The 23,075-nt window shown below is 32.4% G+C and overlaps 3 protein-coding genes across 4 annotated transcripts; 2 read left to right on the top strand and 1 right to left on the bottom strand.

Moving 5' to 3' along the window:
- Window positions 1–1,609: 1,609 nt before the first annotated feature.
- Window positions 1,610–5,485, bottom strand: LOC105796311 (uncharacterized). 2 transcript variants are annotated; one of them, XM_052627834.1, is made up of 2 exons: window positions 5,236–5,485; window positions 1,610–4,515 (listed from the first exon to the last, which is right to left on the bottom strand). In XM_052627834.1, the coding sequence occupies exons 1-2, from the start codon at window positions 5,464–5,466 to the stop codon at window positions 1,885–1,887; spliced, it is 2,862 nt and encodes a 953-aa protein (XP_052483794.1). In that variant the 5' UTR covers window positions 5,467–5,485; the 3' UTR covers window positions 1,610–1,884. The 2 variants fall into 2 exon arrangements, with proteins under 2 accessions (XP_052483794.1, XP_052483795.1); XM_052627835.1 differs by lacking the exon at window positions 5,236–5,485 and adding an exon at window positions 4,701–4,856 and having other exon boundaries at window positions 1,610–4,566.
- Window positions 5,486–12,021: 6,536 nt separating this feature from the next.
- LOC128031870 (2-alkenal reductase (NADP(+)-dependent)-like) lies at window positions 12,022–15,890 on the top strand. The gene is made up of 5 exons (XM_012625943.2): window positions 12,022–12,321; window positions 12,695–12,872; window positions 13,180–13,346; window positions 14,235–14,317; window positions 15,405–15,890. Exons 1-5 carry the CDS (start codon window positions 12,076–12,078, stop codon window positions 15,781–15,783), a joined length of 1,053 nt encoding a protein of 350 aa, XP_012481397.1. The 5' UTR covers window positions 12,022–12,075; the 3' UTR covers window positions 15,784–15,890.
- Window positions 15,891–17,364: 1,474 nt separating this feature from the next.
- Window positions 17,365–21,041, top strand: LOC105796310 (2-alkenal reductase (NADP(+)-dependent)). Its single transcript, XM_012625944.2, has 5 exons — window positions 17,365–17,652; window positions 18,067–18,244; window positions 18,553–18,719; window positions 19,566–19,648; window positions 20,543–21,041. The coding sequence occupies exons 1-5, from the start codon at window positions 17,407–17,409 to the stop codon at window positions 20,919–20,921; spliced, it is 1,053 nt and encodes a 350-aa protein (XP_012481398.1). The 5' UTR covers window positions 17,365–17,406; the 3' UTR covers window positions 20,922–21,041.
- The last annotated feature ends 2,034 nt before the right edge of the window (window positions 21,042–23,075 follow it).

Raw genomic sequence — 23,075 nt, 5'->3', positions numbered from 1 at the left:
GATGATGCCAGTAAATAAAGAAGCCTGGAAAAATGTTTTTAACATAACATCCTTTACAAATAGGATAGGGATTTGACTTATTTTAAAGGACTGTCAAATGTTTAAACATGGTAACCCCCATTACCCAAAAACTCCATTGATTCCTTTGCACTGCAGCCACATGCGGTAGAATCCTACGATATAAAACATCTCCAGCAATCTCCGATCCGTTGGCATACTGTTCATCTAATTTGGGTAACAACTTCGTATCGACTGTCCTCTGGTTCCTTTCGCTGAAGTGTGTTGGAAAAAAATGTAATTTTTGAAAACTTTGAGGCATATTAACGATTGATAAAAATGGAGAGTTGAATCATAAAATTATGGTTTTATATTCTACTTCATGATACCTTTATAACGATATATTATATACTCAAAATGTTTAAGTGATGGATACGAAATTTATGCTCAATGTAAACTATTTGTAAATTATGTTGAGGAAAATGAAAAGTATTAGTCTCACATTGATTGGAACTCAAGTGTGAAACTTGTATATATATGTAAGCCAATTTAGTAATTATTAAAGCGCTAAATTAATATTCTCCCTCATGCATAGCAAGGGTGCGAATCCAAATTCACTGGGGTTGGGTGCGTACTTGCTTGACGTATAAATCTCCTTTAAAAGGACAAAAGACTCCTTTAATGCAGATTTGTATATTTAGAATTCTTTAGACACACAACAAATTTATTTCACTCTCAACATTCTTTCTTTTTCACTCCAAATTTTTAAATGTTTCAGTGATAGAAGAAGTCAAGGTTTGTTCGTTGATCACTATAGAGGTGCTACTGCTTCGATGATCTTGTTGTTGTATCGTGAGAGACAAACGAAACATTTTTTCAAGTAGCATAGGAGCAGCTGAATCAAAAATGTGAAAATAGGCCTCAACATCTAGTAAAACTCGATTCTCTTATCTATTTCTAGATTTTCAAAACTCTAGTAAAAGCATATGAGAAAATTTGATAGCAGTCAAAAAAAAAATAAATTCTGATAAGTATTGTTCTTTGTTTTCTCTGTATTTTGTTCTCTCAACTTCTCTAAAACTCCAACACCATCCCAGACAAGACAGTAAGGAAATTAGATACAAGGTTGTGATATAAGAGAGTAAAAAAGAGATGGGAAAATAGCTAAAACATTAGGTGTGGGGATTGGAATCTCAAAGTAGAAGCTGGCAGATGGTATCCATGTTTATTGTCATTCTTGGTTAAGCTGTTGCAGTGTTTGGGCCATAATCACTCCTTCCATTGATTACTGGTTTGAGCTGTTGTGAAATTGTGTGGATGATGACCTTTCTCGACTTTGCATTTTCCTTTTTGTCTTAATATATAGTTTTTATGGGGAAAAAAAAAAGCTAATCCTTCAATTTTATTTGGGACTGTAGTAATTTCAGTTTAGGCTGTTGAATCTTTTGTTTTCAAAATTATTTGCTTAGGCAATAATAGGGTTAAGTTACGATGAAGCTTCATAAATTGCGCAATAAAATTTTAGTATGCGAAATATATCATTAAAAGACATGTTTGGTTTTTTGAAGGAGACAGCTCCTTCTTACTTTATCTAATACATTGAGCTAAGTAATTTCAGAAAAAGCTTATATATAAAAACAAAGAGAAGCATCTAGCAACGTTTCGGCAAACCTCACAAGTAATTCTAAAATCAACAATCAAACCTCACAAGTTTCAGCTCAGATTTTTACATGACATTTATTTATAACTTAAAAAGTCGAGAAAACCAAATTACAGTTACAACAATAACTAATATCACAAGTAACAAGGCAAAGATCAAACCCTGTTTTCCAGTCTTGAGTTTTCCTGCAAATGAAGTGGCAGATTTCAAATATGATTACATCTGAATTACCTCCTGTACCACGCCCAAAAACTCCATGGATGAACGGGTGTTACACAATTCCAGTGGACAATATATTTGCACTCCGACTTTGAGCATTCAAGAGCCACATCTACACAAGGCTCACCGCATTTCTCACAATCTGGGTAGTAATACTTCTTCTTCACAATGGTGAGTGGGTGTGGATGATCATTTCCTTCATGAATGCTCCCGAGTTTGAGGAATGGATATGGTCCAAGAACACAATTAACATGAGCAGAAGTATCACATGTTGAACAATTATAAAACCAACGGTTTGGATCTCGACTTTCTTCACAGATATCACAGTGATGATGTTCTGAATAACTGTTATCATCATAATCAGTGAGTGAAAGAAGATGCTCATCGCATTTGTGACGCGCTGTAATTGGAAGTGAAAAACAACGAAGATGTAGCACAATATTGCAATCCTTACAACAGAATGCCGCCTGTGTAGTCGTACCACAAGCATTGCATTTCCCATTGTGCTTTGGGTAGTAAAAGAGGGGGTGTTCATGTTTCAAACATGTTCGAGCACCAGGAGTAAGAGCAATCACACATCGGAGACATATTTTTCCCTCACATCCACAACATTCATAAGCAAAGGCATTAGTTACGTACAAACATCGTCGACACAGAAAAGCTTTGTCAGAAATAAGGGCTAGGGGCTCTTTGCAATCATGATGCCAAACATTCTTCATCTTAGGTAACTCGGCACACGCTTTATGAAGAAAAAAAGCACATTCTGAACAGTAGTAAAACGGATCCGAGATTGGCAACATACACCCGTCGCAACTATTTTCATATCCTCCAACAAAGGGACCTAACATTAGATTATGCATATGCTTGAAATGATTTATTTTTGTAGCTTCTCCAGCATCGTTGCTCTCAATAACAATGATGGAACTTTCAATGGGCATCTCAATCTCATCTTCATTTTCTACTATTTCATATGAATCTTTATCCTTCATTACACACTTCACATGGAATATACCGTTGCACTTTGAACAATAGTAACTACCATGCTCTGTGTTGACTTCATCATGGCATATTAGGCAATTCAAAACCCTAAAATCTTCTATGTAATGGAAATATGTGTGAAGAAGGCGATGGTCATGCCACTTACTTTTGATAATGCGAGGCAATGAAATGCAATTTTTATGGATTATAATGTTGCATGTACCACATCTATAGGCAACATGATTTCCTCCAGTGCCACACCCATCACATGTGAATGGAACTTGACTCACCAACAAGGTGAATGGATGTTCATGATTTGTACTCTTAATAACTTGTAATGGTGATTGTGATGCACAGTCAATGTGAACAACAAACTTACAAGGAGAACATCCATAAACAAATCCTCTTCGCATTGTTACCTGGCAGCATATCTTGCAAGAGAGCCGTTCGCTATTAAATTGTAGGACAAGAGGATGCTTGCGATGACACACATGCTTCAATTTGAAAGGAATCTCAGTGCATTTCTCATGTAAGTTAAATCCACGGCAAGGAGAAAAGTGTGTATAATTTGCTAATGGTTCCCGGCACCCAAAGCACTTAGAAACATCTTTAAGTTTTTCACCACCATTTTCAGTGGGAATCAATGGATGTTGAAGGGCAACATGCTCAAGCTCTTTCAAATTATTCTCAGCAATATTAAATGTAAACAAAGCACATTTAATATGAAAGTCCAATTCACAAGAAGAGCAGCGATAAACAGACTTGTGACCAGATTTATTGCAAAAATTGCAAATGTACATTCCGGATGAATAAGGTGCATTTTGCATAAGAAGAGGATGGTTGAGATGAAAAGGGTGATTAAGCTCCAAAGGTGCCTCGGCACATACCTTATGAAGATAAAACCCACAGTGCTCCGCACAGCAAAAACATGGAGCAGACACCTTCTCCCCACACCTCCAGCAATCAGTTACACCCCTTTGATTATCCATCAGCTGCTCTTGATTCAACATAAGAAACAGGGGATGTTGGTGCCCGTTAAACAAGGTAAATGGATGTTCATGATTTGTACTCTTAATAACTTGCAATGGTGATTGCGATGCACATTCAATGTGAACACCAAACTTACAAGGAGAACAACCATAAACAAATCCTCTTCGCGTTCTCACCAGGCAGCATATCTTGCAAGAGAGCTGTTCGCTATAAAATTGTAGAACAAGAGGATGTTCGCGATGGCACTCAAGATTCAGTTTGAAAGGAAGCTCGGTGCATTTTTCATGTAAATTAAATCCACAGTCGGGAGAAAAGTGTGTATACTTTGCTAATGGTTCCCAACACCCAAAGCACTTACTATCATCTGCAAGTTCTTCATCTTGAAGGGCAACATGGTCAAGCTCTTTCAAATTATTCTCAGCAATATTAAATGTAAACAAAGCACATTTAATATGGAAGTCCAATTCACAAGAAGAGCAGCGATAAACAGACTTGTGACCAGATTTATTGCAAAAATTGCAAATGTACATTCCAGATGAATAAGGTGCATTTTGCATAAGAAGAGGATGGTTGAGATGAAAAGGTTGATTAAGCTCCAAAGGTGCCTCAGCACATACCTTATGAAGATAAAACCCACAGTGCTCCGCACAGCAAAAACATGGAGCAGACACCTTCTCCCCACATCTCGAGCAATCAGTTACACCCCTTTGATTATCCATCAGCTGCTCTTGATTCAACATAAGAAACAGGGGATGTTGGTGCCCGTTAAACAAGGTAAATGGATGTTCATGATTTGTACTCTTAATAACTTGCAATGGTGATTGCGATGCACATTCAATGTGAACAACAAACTTACAAGGAGAACAACCATAAACAAATCCTCTTCGCGTTCTCACCAGGCAGCATATCTTGCAAGAGAGCCGTTGGCTATTAAATTGTAGAACAAGAGGATGTTCGCGATGGCACTCAAGATTCAGTTTGAAAGGAAGCTCGGTGCATTTGTCATGTAAATTAAATCCACAGTCGGGAGAAAAGTGTGTATACTTTGCTAATGGTTCCCAACACCCAAAGCACTTACTATCATCTTTAAGTTCTTCATCTTGAAGGGCAACATGCTCAAGCTCTTTCAAATTATTCTCAGCAATATTAAATGTTAACAAAGCACATTTAATATGAAAGTCCAATTTGCAAGAGCATTGATAAATGAATTGCGTACATGTTTTATCACAAAAATCGCAAACACACCCTGTGTCAGAATATGGTTGTTCTTGCAGAAGAACAAGAGGATGATGAGGATGAAAAGGATGATTAAGCTTCAAAGGTGCGTTGGCACGTACCTTGTGAAGATAAAACCCACAGTGCTCCACACAGCAGAAACATGGAGCAGACACCTCCTCCCCGCACCTGGAGCAATGAGTTACACCACTTTGATTGTGGATCAGCTGGTCTTGATTCAAGATAAGAAGCAGGGGATGTTGGTGGCCATAATTGTTAGACTCCTCCATTTCTCCTTCCCCAAGCAATATAAATAACGGAAAAAGCTTGATTTTGGGAGCAAAGATTGAAAGGGAAAACAAGATTACTAAGTGAAGAATGATAAAGATAAGGAAGTGGGAGAGCATTTGATATTTAGAGGCAGAGGCAGAGGGACGCTTATAGTAAACAGAGGTCAACTCAATTAGCTAGTCAATTTTTTAGGGGACCAAAACAATCCTTAAACAATCCAAACCACACAAGTTTCAACCCAATCAATTGGCTAAATTACATTATTTCAACTTACAACTAAACTAAAATGTCAATTAAAAGTCTCTACCTATCAAGCATCCATATTCAGAGCCATATGGTTTCATAAGTGAACGAGATAGTTGCACTCTAGTTCTGCACATTCAAGAGCGAGCTCTTCACATGGTTCTCCACATTTAGTGCATTCAGGGTAGTAATTTATCTTCTTCTCAAATGTGAGAGGGTGCTGAAGATTCCCTTCTTTGCTGATGTGTCGCAAGTTGTGCAATAATAAAACCAGCTCTTCGGATCTCTTCACAAATGTTATAGTAATGATGCTCTGAATAATCATTTATCTCGTGATAACTGAGTGCAAGAAGATGCTCATAACATTTGTGTCTGGCTCTAGTTGGTAGTAGCATACAGTAAGGATCTACAGAATAATTGCAAACCTTGCAGTTGCTGCTATAAAATAAAGAGTTTTGGGTGATTAAACACATCCCAAGTGAAGCTAATTGTGTTGCTGACAGGATTGCCAAAATGGTCTCTGCTGATATGATGCGAGTCAATGTGTTGACAACAACTCCTATGAAATTATTAGCAGGCATTAATAGTGATAAAGCTAATGGTTTTTTTGATACTGTAACCGTTGCTAAAGTTTTTTTTATTTTTGTTTCACCAAAGAAATATTATAGATTGAAGTCAATTTGATTCAATTACAGTTTCAACCCAAACCACACAAGTTTCAACCCAATCAATTGGCTAAATTACATTATTTCAACTTACAACTGAAATGCCAATTAAAAGTCTCTACCTATCAAGTATCTAGAGGTGATCATGGGTCGGGCCGGGCCGGGTTTGGGCTGGGTTTGGATAAAATTTTAAGCTCGTTTTCTAGGCCCGGGCTTGGCCCGAAATATGGGCTTAAAAATTTTTCCAAGCCCATTCCAAAAGAAAATTGCTAAGCCCGAGCCCGGCCAGGCCCGACCCCACCCGACCCAAAATAATATATATTTAATATATAATTTGGAATTAAAAGTTTAAAAATATATATATTTAATAAAAAGTATATTTGATTAAAAATAAATAAATATATTTAATATATAATTTGGGCCGGGCCGAGCCCGGGCCAAAAAAGTCTTACCCGATGCCCGACCCGTTTTCTAAACAGGACTCATTTTTTTGCCCAAATCCATATTTCAGGCATATATTTTTACCCGAACCCTCCCAGTTTTCAGGCGGGCCATCGGGCCGGGCCGAGTAGCCTAACCCATGATCACCTCTACAAGCATCCATATTCAGAGCCATATGGTTTCATACATTTCCAGTGAACTAGATAGTTCTACACACTCTGGTTCTGCACATTCAAGAGCTCTTCACAAGGTTCTCCACATTTAGTGCATTCAGGGTAGTAATTTATCTTCTTCACAAATGTGAGAGGCTGCGGATGATCCTCTTCTTTGCAGATTCACCAAGAACACATTTCACATGGGCAGATGTGTCGCAAGTTGTGCAATGATAAAACTATCTCTTTGGATCTCTTTTTTGCTCACAAATGTCACAGTAATGATGTTCTAAATAATCATTTATCTTGTGATAAGTGAGTGCAAGAAGATGCTCATCGCACTTGTGTCTAGCTCTAGTTGGTAGTAGCATACAATAAGGATCTAAAGAATAATTGCAATCCTTGCAGTTGAATGCCACTTTAATATCCTCACCACAAGCACAACACTGCCCGTAAAAATCATAATAGAAAAGAAGGGGATATGTTCATGTCCCGGACATGTTAGAGCATCAGCACGAAGTGTCGCACAACGAAGGCAAACATGCCCTCCACATTCGTTACATTTGTAGGCAAAGCCATTAGAAAGGAAACAACAAATTTCACATTTGAAAATGTTGTCTGAAGTTTCAAATTGGCATCCATGATGCCAAAGAGGCTTCATCTTTGGTAGTTCAGCACAAGCTTTATGAAGAAAGAATTGACACTGAAAGCAATAGTAGAATGAAGCCGAGATTAGCAACATGCACCCATCACAACATTTATCACCATACTCCCTGATTTTGTCACTTAAGTAGTGATTATGCCTTGAGATGCTCTATTATTGTGGCTTCTCCTGCATCATTCCTCTCTAGAACATTAGTGATGGGAGTTCAAAGATATATCAATACACTTTTCATCTTCATTTTCTGGTGAAACAACATAAAGAAAGAAAGATATATCACTCCTACTTTGTATTTTACACTCTTTTAAACATTGTTTTAAGGAAGGATCAAAGGGTTATTTGTTTATAATCGAAACGAAGGTGAAGAGACAATTACAGAGCATAAATGACAAATGAACCACCAATTTATTTGACAACTAAATTATTAATTTAAAATGTGCACTAAGAATGGGTTCAAAATCATTCCTAAAAGCTCTTCTCTTTCAAATAATTTAACCAACAATTATATATAAATGATAAATATCTTGATTTGATTTAATTCCAATCAAATTGATTTAAAGGTCCCTTTAATGCAAATTTGTATCTTTATTCATGTGAATTTCTAGATTTCCTCCATATTAAATACCTATAAAAACTTAAAGAATACTGTAAAATTTTTTAAAGACACACAACAAATTTTTTCTCCAAATTTACAAACGTTTCAATAATAGAAGAAGGCAATGTTTGTTCTTGATCATTGCATTGATCGTACTATATTGTCGCGATCATTTTGTTATTGTATTCTAGGAGACGTACGATCAACATTTCTTCAAGTAGCATATGAGTGGCCGAATCTATCCTAAAGAAATTATAAAAATAGACCTCAAGATCTAGTAAAACTCAATTCCCTTAATTGTTTTTCTAGATTAATTTGATGTTTTAAATATATATAAATCTATTGTTTTCTACATAAATATAAATATTTATTTATAATATTTGTTCACTAACGTATGTTTTATCCTACATATTTTTTATATAAATAAAAATGTTAGAGAAGTATTGTAATTATCCCATTGATCAAAAAATGATAATAATTTACCCAAACGATTATCATATTTGGTTGGTTACGTGTAGGCATTGGATATTAATTTTAAACGAGTTTATTGAAAAAAAAGATTGTACGGTCGAAATTGATTGGACTTTAAATATCCTTTTCAAGTTTTCAGCCTCACAATACAAACGGTATACGCAGTCAAACTAAAATGGAAATTTAAAAGGTGAAATTTTGATTTTAGTCCCTATCTTATAATCAAATATGAGATTTATTTTTCATATTTTAATTTATCATAATATATTCATCTATATTTATAATGTCATTAGTTAACCTAATAGTAATAGTTAACCATTTTATTAAAATATTGATGAGGATTTTCTAAAAAATATTTATTCCAATTCATCCTTCAACATGATTTTTTCAAGGGATATTTTTAAGAAAAATCAAATCTGCATTTTAATTAGAATAGTTAGGTTAAATTCTGCTAGAACAATTAACTATTTCAACTAACTAATAAGATTACAAAGAATAAATTATACCAAATTAAAATACATAGACTAATTTTCAAATTTGAAAATAATAGAAGGACCAAAACCATAATTTGGCCAATTTTAGACCCACTTGATAGTAGAAGAGAAGCTCAGCTTATTTCAGAACGTGATCTTCACAAAAAAAAGCACCAAGCAAAACAACAATGGCGGATGGTAGTGAGAAATGCAGTGGTGAGCAACAAAAAGGTGATATTCAAGGATTATGCTTCCGGGTTTCCAAAAGAATCAGACATGGTGGTCACCGTGGACGAGAATCTAAAACTGAAGGTCGCCGAAGAATCTTTACTTATCATGTGATCCTTATATGCGACTTTGGACGACGAACCGAAGTTCAGAAATCTTCGGTCCATACACGCTATAAATTATGGATTCATTCACGTTAAACTATTCTAAAGCTTTTATTTAAGTCACTGGTCAGTGCGAACAAATAAGATCATACATTATAAAATAGACCGAATTAATTAGTTTGGATTCAATAATAATGGACAGTGCTGTTACTTTTTCAATTTCAGTTCCAAGTACTAGTTGATAAAAATGAACGAGTTGTAATCGGAGTTGGTGAAGTTGCAATAAGCTTACTTATATATATAACTAAATTTTTGTATTGAAATTGGATGGAAGGATAGAGTTTTGATTCAATTTCTTTTTGTTGTAAAAAACACTGAATTCTGTAAGTTTGAGAGATTAGCTTTGATTTGCAATCTGAAAACAAGCAACAAATAGGATTGGGATTTGAGGATTGTCAAATGTTTAAATATGGTAACCCCCATTACCCAAAAACGATATAAGACATCTCCAGCAATCTCCGATCCGAAGGCGTACTGTTCATCTAATTTGGGTAACAACTTCGCATCCACTTTCTTCTGGTTCCGTTCGCTGAAGTGTGTTGGAAAAGATATAATCTTTGGAAACTCTGAGGCATATCGTCGGTTGATAAAGGTGGAGATTTGAATAATAAAATTATGATTTTATATTCTACTCCATGATACCTTTACAATGCTATATCATACGCTCAAAATACTTGAGTGATGAATATGAAATTTATGCTCAATGTAAGCTATTTGTGAATTATGTTGAGGAAAATGAAAAGTATTAGTCTCACATTGATTTGGAAATCAAGTGTGGAACTTGTATATATATGTAAGCCAACTTAGTGATTATTGAAGGACTAAATTAATGCTCTCCCTCATGCATAGCAGGGGTGCGAATCCAAATTCACTGAGAATATTGAGTGTGTACTTGCATAACGTAGGTAATGTAAAATATTTGAGCCTATGGATATTTTAGCCCAATACGTATTTACTTTCTTCTTAGCAGATATTATACAGAATCTGATTTAAAAGGACAAAAGGCTCCTTTAATGCAGATTTGTATCTTTAGAATTCTTTAGAGACATAATAAATTTATTTCACTCCCAAAATTCTTTCTTTTTCACTCCAAATTTTTAAATGTTTCAGTGATAGAAGAAGTCAAGATTTGTTCGTTGATCACGGTAGAGGTGCTATTGCTTCGATAATCTTCTTGTTGTATCCTGAGAGACAGATGACCAACGTTTTTCCAAGTACCATAGGAGCTGTTGAATCAGTCTTAAGAAATATGTGAAAATAGGACTCAACATCTAGTAAAACTCGATTCTCTTATCCAATTCTAGATTTTCCAAATTCATGTTTATCTAATTGTTTTCAAATTTGAGGTTTTTAAATAAATATAAATGTTTATTTATATTATTTTTTGGATCTCGTATTTAATATAAATATTTATATTTATTCGCTAACGTGTTTTGTCCAACAATATGCTCGAAGAGAAGACGTGCTTGGGTAGCTTAATGAGATGCTGTGCTTAGACTTCTGACTCACCTTACAAACACAGATATCACTGGGATTCAAAAACTAAACTCATAAACAAGAAAAATGTGTTTAATTATGACCTTGATAACACGAATTAACTTGAGCTGCTCTGGGTTTCAGTGGGAAGCTTGAAATGATCAATTTCATAGTAAGACCCAACTCTAATATGAGCAACAACATCTGATATAAAATAAAAATAGAATGACAAGGAGGGCATTAATGGAGCATAATGAAAAAAGAAGAAGAAAAAGGTCCGTACCATCGAGCGAAGAAGGGAGCAGTACTTGTCTGCCTAGAGAAGCCTTCATTGCTTACGTGGAGGCATTGGAGCCCTATATTGATTTTCAATGAAGTTTCTTGAAAAAAAGATTCTACGGTCCAAATTTATATATCCCTTTCTAGTTTTCAGCCTCACACTACAAACGGTATACGCAATCAAACTAGAATGGAAATTTAAAAGGTAAAATTTTGATTTTAGTCCCTATCTTATAATCAAATATGAGATTTAGTTTTCATCTTTTAATTTTTCATAATGCAGTCATCTATATTTATAATGTCATTAGTTAATCTAATACTTAACCATTTTTATTAAATAATTGATGAGGGTTTTCTAAAAAATATTTATTCAATTCATCCTTCAACATGATTTTTTTGAGGATACTTTTAAGAAAAAAATCAAATCCGCATTTTAATTAGAACAGTTAGGTTAAATTCTACTAGAAGGATTAAAAATAACGATATTTTTTTATTTTTGTGCAAATAGCAAACTGACATGACATTACACATTTGATCATATATTTACCACATAAGCTTTAGAAAATATCATAATTTAGCAAATACTATTTCGATTAGGATTAAAATTTTAAAATTCAAACAGTATGCAGAGACCAATAGTATAAAATTTGACACAATAGTTAACTATTTCAACTAACTAATAAGATCACAAAGATTAAATTACACCAAATTAAAATAAATAGACTAGTTTTCAAATTTGAAAATAGTAGAAGGACCAAAACCATAATTTGACCACTTTAAGCCTACTTTATAATAGACGAGAAGCTCAGCTTATTTCAGAACGTGATACTCGCCACAGAAAAAGAAAAAAAAAAAAAAAGCACCAAGCAAAACAACAATGGCGGATGGTAGTGAGAAAAATGCAGTGGTGAGCAACAAAAAGGTGATATTCAAGGATTATGTTTCTGGGTTTCCAAAAGAATCAGACATGGCGGTCACTGTCGACGAGAATCTAAAACTGAAGGTTGCCGGTGATTCCAAAGGCATTCTCGTGAAGAATCTTTACTTATCATGTGATCCTTATATGCGACTTTTGATGACGAACCGAAGTTCAGAAATCTTCGGTCCATACACTCCGGGCGCTGTAAGTTACGGATTCAGTCTCTGTTCTTTTATTTTATTCTAGTAGTATGTAAATTTGTTAATTATTACGTTTGGGTTATTTAATTTCAAAAATTTACAAAATGGTGTGTGAACAGAGAAGGCTATACATTAACAGGGACTTGAATGAAAGTTTTTTAATAGTTTAGTGACCATTTCATAACTTTTTAAAATTAAGTGACTAAAGCAAAAACTTACCAATAATTTAATATTTGAGTATTTGTAACAAGGTCGGTAGCTAAAGGCCTTGCCTCTAAAAATGGAAAATTGCTCTTTAGACCCTTCTAAAATTAGAATAAAAAACTAAATTCATAATTTATGTATGGTTGATGGACTAATGGTGTAATTATTTGCAGCCAGTAACGGGGTTTGGAGTGGGTAAAGTTATTGATTCAACAAACCCAGAATTCAAGGAAGGAGATCTGGTTTGGGGCATAACAGGATGGGAAGAGTATTCATTGCTGAAATCAAGTGAAGGGCTCTTTAAAATCCATCATACTGATATACCCCTTTCCTACTATACTGGAATTCTTGGTAATTTCTTGAAATTGTGGTTTCGTTTCCTTTTCTTTTTATATTATAATTTTGGGACTTAGTCCCTATATTGGGCATAATTCATCGTCTCTTATTTTTATGGGTAAACTACACTAATAGTCATCCAACTATTAGTGAATTTCTTTTTTGGTTATTCAACTATAAAAAGTTACAAAATGATCATTCAACTATTCAACTATTAGAAAATCTCTATTTTTACAAAATGATTAATTGATAAAATTATAATAATAGAAGGATCATATTATATCAAATTAAAAAATAATGAGTAAATCTGAAATTTTCACAGGGATGCCTGGTTTGACTGCATATGGAGGATTCTATGAGGTTTGTGCACCAAAGAAAGGGGAATATGTGTTTGTGTCAGCTGCATCTGGTGCTGTTGGACAGCTTGTTGGCCAATTTGCAAAGCTAATGGGTTGCTATGTTGTTGGCAGTGCTGGGACTCAGGACAAGGTTATAAATTTCTTTTAATTTTAAAAATATTGCGTCAATGAATTTAAGAGAAAAATGTTAATCATGTTGACAATTGGACTTGAGTTTTTAAATTTAAAGAGTTGACGAATTAATTTTTTAAAATAATAATAAAAAGACTAAATTTTAAATATAAAAAAATGCGGGGACTTGAAGCATATTTTAACCAATTATATATATAAGTAGGCGGATGATAAATATGGGTAATAACCCTTTTAAAAACATTAATATTGGAACCCTATGTGATGGCATGATAATTTAGGGTGTTCACCGTCCTAGATGTGGCTTGAGTTTGAGTCGTACTAATTGCCTTTATTGTTCGAGCTTTACCCTGTCATTGTAATTCATAAAAAATCTTAATAATGATTTTTTATAGTATATTCAATTTTATTCTTTGGATAATATTATTTTTTTAATCAAAGAATAAGGGGTTTGCAAGTATCCTATAGAGCTATAGTAAAATATTAAAAGAAATAGATATTTACAAAAAAGAGACATGTCAATTTTTTAAGGCTGTTTGTGGAATAAAAAGAAAGTGTAATATACCAAATACTCACCCATAAATTGATCTTTATATATATATATATATATATATATATATGCTTCCTCCCATATGAGTATAGCATCACAATTCCTAGTCTTAAATAAACTCGAACCCACGTTCTCCTACATTGATAACCGTGCTTATACTACTCGAGCTTAGACTCAATCAACTATTTTTACTTTTTAAAATGCTTGTATATGTGTCAATTAAAGAAAATTTCCATATATGCAAAATTTCCATGCTATCATGTACCCTATCTATTTTATATATCATTATATTTTGTGTATTTAAAAAACTAACTTTCATTTGTTTTGAAAAAAAACAAGGTTGAATTATTGAAGAATAAATTTGGGTTTGATGATGCTTTCAACTACAAGGAAGAGCCTGATTTGAATGCAGCTTTGAAAAGGTCAGTATATATGTGTAGTGATTATTTTATCCCATATGTGTTTAAGTTAATAGGAAATGATCCAACTGTTTTAGTGTTAATTGCATTGGACACCCTCAATTTATAAATTTAGTTTTGAACTTACCTCTAAACTTCAAAACGTTCTAATGGGATTCTCAAAATATTGTTTCAATTAGGACTTTCTACTAATCTAGTGGTTAGTTTTAGCATTAAATGTATCTTGGATCTAATAGTTAGTTTTGGGGTTAATTAAAATTTTTATAAATTTTGAGGGTCTAATAAGAATTCTTTTAGAAAATTTTGAGAGTTCAATAAAATTTTCAAAACTTTTGAGAGGCTTAATGAGAATTTTAGAAAATTTTAAGAAACTTAATTAAAATTTTCAAAAAATTTTACGAACTTATTAAAATTTTCTATTTTTTTTCTGGGTTGGGCGCGATGACCCCCACCACACTCTTGTTTAAATCCAAGCTAATATTTAATGTTAAAGTCGACTACTAAAGTGGTAGAAAGATCTTGTTGAAATGATATTTTAATTTGAGGATTCGATTAAAATGTTTTGAAGCTTATAAATAGATTTAAAATTTGATCCATAGTTGAGGTACGTTTGAACTCCTATGATTGGCTTGGTGACTAATGATTGTTTATCCTAGATCACACCTGGTTCGAACATTCAAGAGTGCAATGGTAGGCGTTTTTGGGAAATTCCCTTTAGATGTAGTTCATGAAAAAAAAGTTCGATGGACAACAAAAATTTACATGAATACATATAAAAAGGAAAAATGATCGACAAGATTTAAATACAAAAACTCTCAAACCATGTTAGATTGGGTGATTGATTATCGCAATACATTAAACTAACTAAAAAATTTACTTCTATAGCGACTTTGTCAATTGGATAGTTTCGATCAAGCCAATTTAGATTTACACATTTTAGACTATTTCGATTTAGGTCAAGTTAATGTTTGGATATTTCGGATTCAAGTTGTTTAGGTGGACATGTTTGAATTGTCGACTTTCTTTTATGATCCAATAGAATCAAATTATATATGAGTTCAAGTTGATTGAATCAACTTTTTGAATTCAGGTATTTTCCCGAAGGCATCGACATCTACTTCGAGAATGTCGGGGGTAAAATGTTGGATGCTGTGATTCTCAACATGAGAGTCCATGGTCGCATTGCCGCCTGTGGAATGATCTCACAATACAACCGTGATCAACCTGAAGGGGTACACAATCTAATGTCGATTGTTTACAAGAGGGTCCGAATTGAAGGATTCGTGGTATTCGATTACTATCCACAATATTCGAAGTTCTTGGACTTTATATTGCCTTACATTAGAGAGGGGAAGGTAAAGTATGTGGAAGACATTGTTGAAGGTTTGGAGAGTGGCCCTGCTGCTTTAATCGGGCTCTTTAGTGGTCGCAATGTGGGCAAACAAGTGGTTGTAATTGCCCCACAATGATTTTAAGAAATGTTTGTATTTGATGCATTGACAATATATAATTTAATACAATGAACTATATTTAGACACATTATCAATAAATAAATTCATAATACGAATTTATGTTAGTTGTTTTTGGTATCTTTCATGTCTATTTTGTTATCCATATTTGGGTGCATAGTTGTCCTTTCCAATAAGATCATCTCCAAGACTCGAACTTGTATTCTCTTATTAAAGATACAGTGTGTCTTACTATATATGAAAATAACTAATACTGATTATGTATCACTTTTTAATTACAATGTTGCTCACCTTTCGGTTAGTTCATGTTAGTGATTCTTTTTTTATGTCTATTTTAACGTGTTTGATATTTGTACATGTGTATTTTTTTTGTGAAGACATTTTAATTAAAGTTGCATTTATACATTTGAACCACAATCAAAGTTTATATATCACGTTGCATATAAAATCAAATTTCATGTATAATTTTAAGATTTATCTCGGTCTATATTAAATAACCAAACCAATTAAAATTTAATCCATAATTAAATAACTTTAATCTAAAGTTAGATTAAAATTAATGAGACTTGCTTATCTTTACTTAAAAGATCTTGAAATCTTTATTCTTTTGTGAAACTTGCAAGTTGCAATCAACTCTATTCCTTAAAAGGATTATATAATTTTGGATATTTGTTAAGTAAATTGTTTGAAATTAGTTTCATTTCTATTAATAAAATTTGATGTACTTTTATGTTATTGTCGAGAAAGACAATCACGAATTTTTTAAAATTTCTTAATGAACCATTAAAATTATTTAAACATTTTAAAAAGTTTTTATTTAAAACACACACACTTAAAGTCAATACAATATTCATGATTATATCACTTTCTCATCACTTCAACATGAAAACACTGGGTCACTGTTGATTAGGTATTATGGATAATAATTTTAAACTTTTATTTTAAAAATAAATAAATAAAGAGTTATATCTTATATTTTATAAGAAAATTCATTTATCAAAGAAATATAAAATAAAATTTGAATGAAAAATTAAAGAAAAATCTGATTAAATTAGTTGAATATTTTGGAAAAAAAATAACTGGCCAAATAGACTATTTTTGAAGAGAGTGTATAAAACACATTCGATTAGACACGCTTTCAATACAGCTTAGCAAAAAACACATTTAATTGGACGAACTTACTTAAATATAGTAAATAGAACAGCTAGGTTAAATTCTACTAGAAGGATTAAAATAACAAGATTTTTTTATTATTTTTGTGCAAATAGCAAACCGACGTAGCATTATACATTTGATAATATATTTGCCACATAAGCTCTAGAAAATATTATAAATTAGCAAATAGCATTTTAATTAGGATTGAAATTTTAAAATTCAAACAGTATGCCGAGACCAATAGTATAAAATTTGACAGAATAGTTAACTATTTCAACTAACTAATAACATCACAAAGATTAAATTATACCAAATTAAAATAAATAGACTAATTTTCAAATTTGAAAATAATAGAAGGACCAAAAGCACAATTGGACCACTTTAAGACCTAATAACAGACGAGAAGCTCAGCTTATTTCAGAACGTGATATTCACCATAGAAAAAAAAAAGTACCAAGCAAAACAACAATGGCGGATGGTAGTGAGAAAAATGCAGTGGTGAGCAACAAAAAGGTGATATTCAAGGATTATGTTTCCGGGTTTCCAAAAGAATCAGACATGGCGATCACTGTCGAGGAGAATCTAAAACTGAAGGTTGCCGGTGATTCCAAAGGCATTCTCGTGAAGAATCTTTACTTATCATGTGATCCTTATATGCGACTTTTGATGACGAACCGAAGTTCAGAAATCTTCGGTTCATACACTCCGGCCGCTGTAAGTTACGGATTCAGTCTTTGTTCTTTTATTTTATTCTAGTAGTATGTAAATTTGTTAATTATTACGTTTTAGTCATTCAACTTCAAAAAGTTACAAAATGGTGTGCGAACAGAGAAGAGTATACCGTATACATTAGCAATGACTTGAATGAAAGTTTTTGAATAGTTTAGTGACCATTTCATAACTTTTTAAAATTAAGTGACTAAAGCAAAAACTTACCAATAATTTAATTTTTGAGTATTTGTAACAAGGTCGGTAGCTAGAGGCCTTGCCTCTAAAAATGGAAAATTGCTCTTTAGGCCCTTCTAAAATTAGAATAAAAAACTAAATTCATAATTTATGTATGCTTGATGGATTAATGACAGGATTTTACTTTTTTATTTTTTTGATTAAGGGCGTAATTATTTGCAGCTAATAACTGGGTTTGGAGTGGGTAAAGTTATTGATTCAAGAAACCCAGAATTCAAGGAAGGAGATTTGGTTTGGGGATTAACAGGATGGGAAGAGTATTCATTGCTGAAATCAAGTGAAGGGCTCTTTAAAATCCATCATACTGATATACCCCTTTCCTACTATATTGGAATTCTTGGTAATTTCTTGAAATTATGGTTTCGTTTCCTTTTTCTTTTTATATTATAATTTTGGGACTTAGTCCCTATATTGGGCATAATTCATCATCTCTTATTGTTATGGGTAAACTTCACTAGTAGTCATCCAACTATTAGTAAATTTCTTTTTTGGTTGTCCAACTATGAAAAGTTACAAAATGGTCATCCAACTATTCAACTATTAGTAAGTTTCTATTTTTACAAAATTATTAATTGATAAAATTATAATAATAGAAGGATCATATTATATCAAATTAAAATATAATGAGTAAATCTGAAATTTTAACAGGGATGCCTGGTTTGACTGCATATGGAGGATCCTATGAGGTTTGCGCACCAAAGAAAGGGGAATATGTGTTAGTGTCAGCTGCATCTGGTGCTGTTGGACAGCTTGTTGGCCAATTTGCAAAGCTAATGGGTTGCTATGTTGTTGGCAGTGCTGGGACTCAAGACAAGGTTATAAATTTCTTTTAATTTAAAAAATATCACATCAATGAATTTAAGAGAAAAATGTCAATCATGTTAACAATTGTACTTGAGTTTTTAAATTTAAAGAGTTGACGAATTAAATTTTTTTTTTAAATAATAATAAAAGGACTAAATTCCAAATATAAAAAAATGCAGAGACTTGAAGCATATTTTAACCAATTATATATATAAGTAGGTGGATGATAAATATAGGTAATAACTTTTTTAAAAACATTAATATTGGAATCCTATGTGGTGGCCTGATGATTTAAGGTGTTCACCGTCCTAGATGTGGTTTGGGTTTGAGTCGCACTAATTGCCTTTATTGTTCGGGCTTTACCCTGTTATTGTAATTCATAAAAAAAAAATCCTAATAATGTTTTTTTATGGTATGTTCAATTTTATTCTTTGGATAATATTATTTTTTTATCAAAGAATAAGGGGTTTGTAAGTATACTACAGAGCTATAGTAAAATATTAAAGAAATAGATATTTACAAAAAAGAGACATGTCAATTTTTTAAGGCTACTTGTGGAATAAAAAAAAGTTACAATATACCAAATACTCACCCATAAATTGATCTCTTTTTTTTTCTTTTTTATATATGCGTCCTTCCATATGAGTATAGCATCACAATTTCTAATCTTAAATAAACTTGAACCCACATCCTTCTACATTGATAACAATACCCATACCAATTGAGCTTAGACTCAATCAACTATTTTTATATATATGCAAAATTTCCATGCTATCATGTACCCTATCTATTTTATATATCATTACATTTTGTATATTTAAAAAACTAACTTCCATTTGTTTTGAAAAAAAAACAAGGTTGAATTATTGAAGAATAAATTTGGGTTTGATGAAGCTTTCAACTACAAGGAAGAGCCTGATTTGAATGCAGCTTTGAAAAGGTTAGTTTTAGCATTAAATGTATCTTGGATCTAATAGTTAGTTTTGGGGGTTAATTAAAATTTTTATAAATTTTGAGGGGTCTAATGAGAATTTTTTTTAAAAAAAAATTGAGAGTTCAATAATAATTTAAAAATTTTTGAGAGGCTTAATGAGAATTTTAGAAAATTTTAAGAAACTTAATCAAATTTTCAAAAAGTTTTACAAACTTACTAAAATTTTCTAATTTTTTTCTGGCTTGGGCGCGATGGTCCCCACCATACTCTTGTTTAAATCCAAGCTAATATTTAATGTTAAAGCCGACTACTAAAGTGGTAGAAAGATCTTGTTGAAATGATATTTTAATTTGAGGATTCGATTAAAATGTTTTGAAGCTTATGAATAGATTTAAAATTTGATCCATAGTTTTGGTACGTTTGAACTCCTATGACTGGCTTGGTGACTAATGATTGTTCATCCTAGATCCCACTTGGGTTCGAACCTTCAAGAGTGCAATGGTAGGCTTTTTTGGGCAATTCTCTTTGGATGTAGTTCGTGAAAAAAAAGTTCGATGGACAACAAAAAATTACATGAATACATAGAAAAAGGAAAAATGATTGACAAGATTCAAATACAAAAACTCTCAAACCATGTTAGATTGGGTGATTGATTATCTCAATATATACATTAAACTAACTAAAAAATCACTTCTATAAAGACTTTGTCAATTGGATAGTTTGGATCAGGTCAATTTAGGTTTACATTAGACTATTTCGAGTTAGGTCAAGTTAATGTTTGGATATTTCGGATTCAAGTTGTTTAGTTGGACATGTTTGAATTGTCAACTTTCTTTTATGATCCAATAGAATCAAATTATATATGAGTTCAAGTTGATTGAATCAACTTTTTGAATTCAGGTATTTTCCCGAAGGCATCGACATCTACTTCGAGAACGTCGGGGGTAAAATGTTGGATGCTGTGATTCTCAACATGAGAGTCCATGGTTGCATTGCCGTCTGCGGAATGATCTCACAATACAACCGTGATCAACCTGAAGGGGTACACAATCTAATGTCGATTGTTTACAAGAGGATTCGAATTGAAGGATTCGCGACAGTTGATTACTATCCACAATATTCGAAGTTCTTGGACTTTATATTGCCTTACATTAGAGAAGGGAAGGTAAAGTATGTGGAAGACATTGTTGAAGGTTTGGAGAATGGCCCTGCTGCTATAATCGGGCTCTTTAGTGGTCGCAATGTGGGCAAACAAGTGGTTGTAATTGCCCCGCAATGATTTTAATAAAGGTTTGTATTTGATACATTGACAATATATAATTTGATACAGTGAACTATATTTAGACACATTATCAATAAATTGATTCATAATATGAATTTATGTTAGTTGTTTTTTGTATCTTTCATGTTTATTTTGTTGCCCATATTTGAGTGCGTAGCTGTCCTTTCTAATAAGTCATCTCCAAGACTCGAACTTGTATTGTCTTATTAAAGATGCAATGTGTCTTACTGTATATGAAAATAACTAATACTGATTATGTATCACTTTTTTAATTACAATGTTGCTCACCTTTCGGTTAGTTTACATGTTAATGATTCTTTTTTTTATGTCTATTTTGACGTGTTTGATATTTGTACGTGTGCATTTTTTTTTTGTGAAGACAATAAAGATATGTAAATTAAAAAGAGAAAACAAAAAAAAATTGATGGGAGGAAGGAAAAGGAAGGAGGTAATCAATTTATGAGCTGATATTATCGCTGGGCAAAACAAAAAAGAGAAAGCAAACTTAAGAGATTCGGCTCATTTTTACAAGATCGATCGTTTTTAAAGAGAGATTAATCATTAACTCTTTTAGGTAGATCTATACAAATTCGATGATGTTTTACAAGAATGACCTTTGATGTGGGATCAAACTTGAACAAACAAAATATTTGTTAATATAAGAACTAATTTTGAACTATTTCCTACCCAATCCAATTTTTAATCACCTTTAGTACATTAATGGTCTCGATATAATCTATTAATTGACTTTTTTTTACATGTAATACTTTGACTTAATTATAAATTTTCAAAAATAATAATGATTTTTGTTTTGAAATAACATTTATTGAAAATCAAATAAAAGATAAAATAAAACCCTAAATGAAATGTGATCTAAAATATACAAACCTTATCTCAATTTTGGAACTTTAAGATAGGGCTTTGTTGTCCATTCATATTAAGGGATAGGATTCACTATTAAGAAATTATTAGATATTTAATTATTTTATTAAAAAGGAATGATTGATTTTCTTTTTTGTAATGTGTAAATAAAAGGTTAGTATTTATGGTATGGGGTTAGAATTTTAATCTCGTAAATCGCACGATCTTAGGTGATATTTTTGCTTTGGATTTGTCTAAGTCAGTTTAACTCTCGCAAAAGTGAGAATTCTGAAAATATAGTGGAAGCACACTCGAAACGAAAGTGCATCGAAGAACAAAAAAGCCAAAGCAAAATAGCACGCCAAGTGTTTGAGTAAATGCTCTCAAATATATTCAGAACTATGAGTGGAATAACAAATGAGGGGGAAGGCCTTTATACAATTGAGTTGCATCGACGGTCAAGATTAGAGCCTATTTACAATTGAGAGTCCTAAGAGATTTAAACTCTATACAATCTTATCCCTTCAGGATTTATACTATTTACCGTGGTAACTTTAGTTTACTAGAGTGTTTCACTAGGCCACCAAAGCTTCAAGTAGATGAGTTTCTCCATGGGTTTCATGAGTCGGGCTAGTTCCATAGGATTAAATGAGCTCCATTTAATCAGTTGACCTTTATAGGACACTTTTTGCGCAATCGTCACAGGCTTTGATCCGTGGCCCATGACACTTAGACATTCATTATAAGAACATTCCTACACCACTCTCGCAATTTCTATGCCCAAAGGGACTTGCCCAAATAAAGACCTACCACTACTCCCTTGGATTATTCAAGTTAGAATTATGGTATTTATTTTATTATATGATTATTTTTTCTTCATTTTTATTGGTCTATATGCTTTCAGTCCTTATACTTTTCGTACATTTGAAATTTAGTCCTTCTATTTGGATCGGATAAATTTAGTCCCTCTACTTTTTTTCATTTAATAATTAAACTTCAATTGATAACATCATCAAAGAAATTCAATTAAAGTACACATGTGGAAACCTAGATAAGCAAATAAAATGAAAAATCTAGGGTTGTAAGGTCTCCAATTTTGTATCCGATATTATAAGATAAAATTGTTTGACAATGTTATTAAATAAAAATTTAAAAAATTAAACTTTTAGAATGAAAAGTAGAATGATTAAATTTCAAATGTGCGAAAAGTATACGGAGTAAAAGCCTAATTAGACCTACTTTATTTTATATCAATCTTAAATGAATTGTGTGCTTATTATTAATAGAATT

The sequence above is a fragment of the Gossypium raimondii genome, chromosome 3, assembly GCF_025698545.1.
Source record: "Gossypium raimondii isolate GPD5lz chromosome 3, ASM2569854v1, whole genome shotgun sequence".
NCBI lineage: Eukaryota > Viridiplantae > Streptophyta > Magnoliopsida > Malvales > Malvaceae > Gossypium > Gossypium raimondii.
The sequence above is the reverse complement of the archived record's forward strand: the minus strand, read 5'-3'. Positions and strand labels throughout refer to the sequence as shown.

Excerpts from the sequence above, each read along its gene's own strand:
- LOC105796311 (XM_052627834.1), bottom strand. The coding sequence starts at position 5,466 with ATGCTCTCCCACTTCCTTATCTTTATCATTCTTCACTTAGTAATCTTG. Across the intron at positions 4,516-5,235 it reads GCTCCAGGTGCGGGGAGGAG|GTGTCTGCTCCATGTTTTTG; the intron begins GTGTCTGCTCCA and ends TGTGGGGAGAAG.
- LOC128031870 (XM_012625943.2), top strand. The coding sequence starts at position 12,076 with ATGGCGGATGGTAGTGAGAAAAATGCAGTGGTGAGCAACAAAAAGGTG. Across the intron at positions 12,322-12,694 it reads GTCCATACACTCCGGGCGCT|CCAGTAACGGGGTTTGGAGT; the intron begins GTAAGTTACGGA and ends AATTATTTGCAG. Across the intron at positions 14,318-15,404 it reads TTGAATGCAGCTTTGAAAAG|GTATTTTCCCGAAGGCATCG; the intron begins GTCAGTATATAT and ends TTTTGAATTCAG.
- LOC105796310 (XM_012625944.2), top strand. The coding sequence starts at position 17,407 with ATGGCGGATGGTAGTGAGAAAAATGCAGTGGTGAGCAACAAAAAGGTG. Across the intron at positions 18,245-18,552 it reads CTACTATATTGGAATTCTTG|GGATGCCTGGTTTGACTGCA; the intron begins GTAATTTCTTGA and ends AAATTTTAACAG. Across the intron at positions 18,720-19,565 it reads GTGCTGGGACTCAAGACAAG|GTTGAATTATTGAAGAATAA; the intron begins GTTATAAATTTC and ends AAAAAAAACAAG.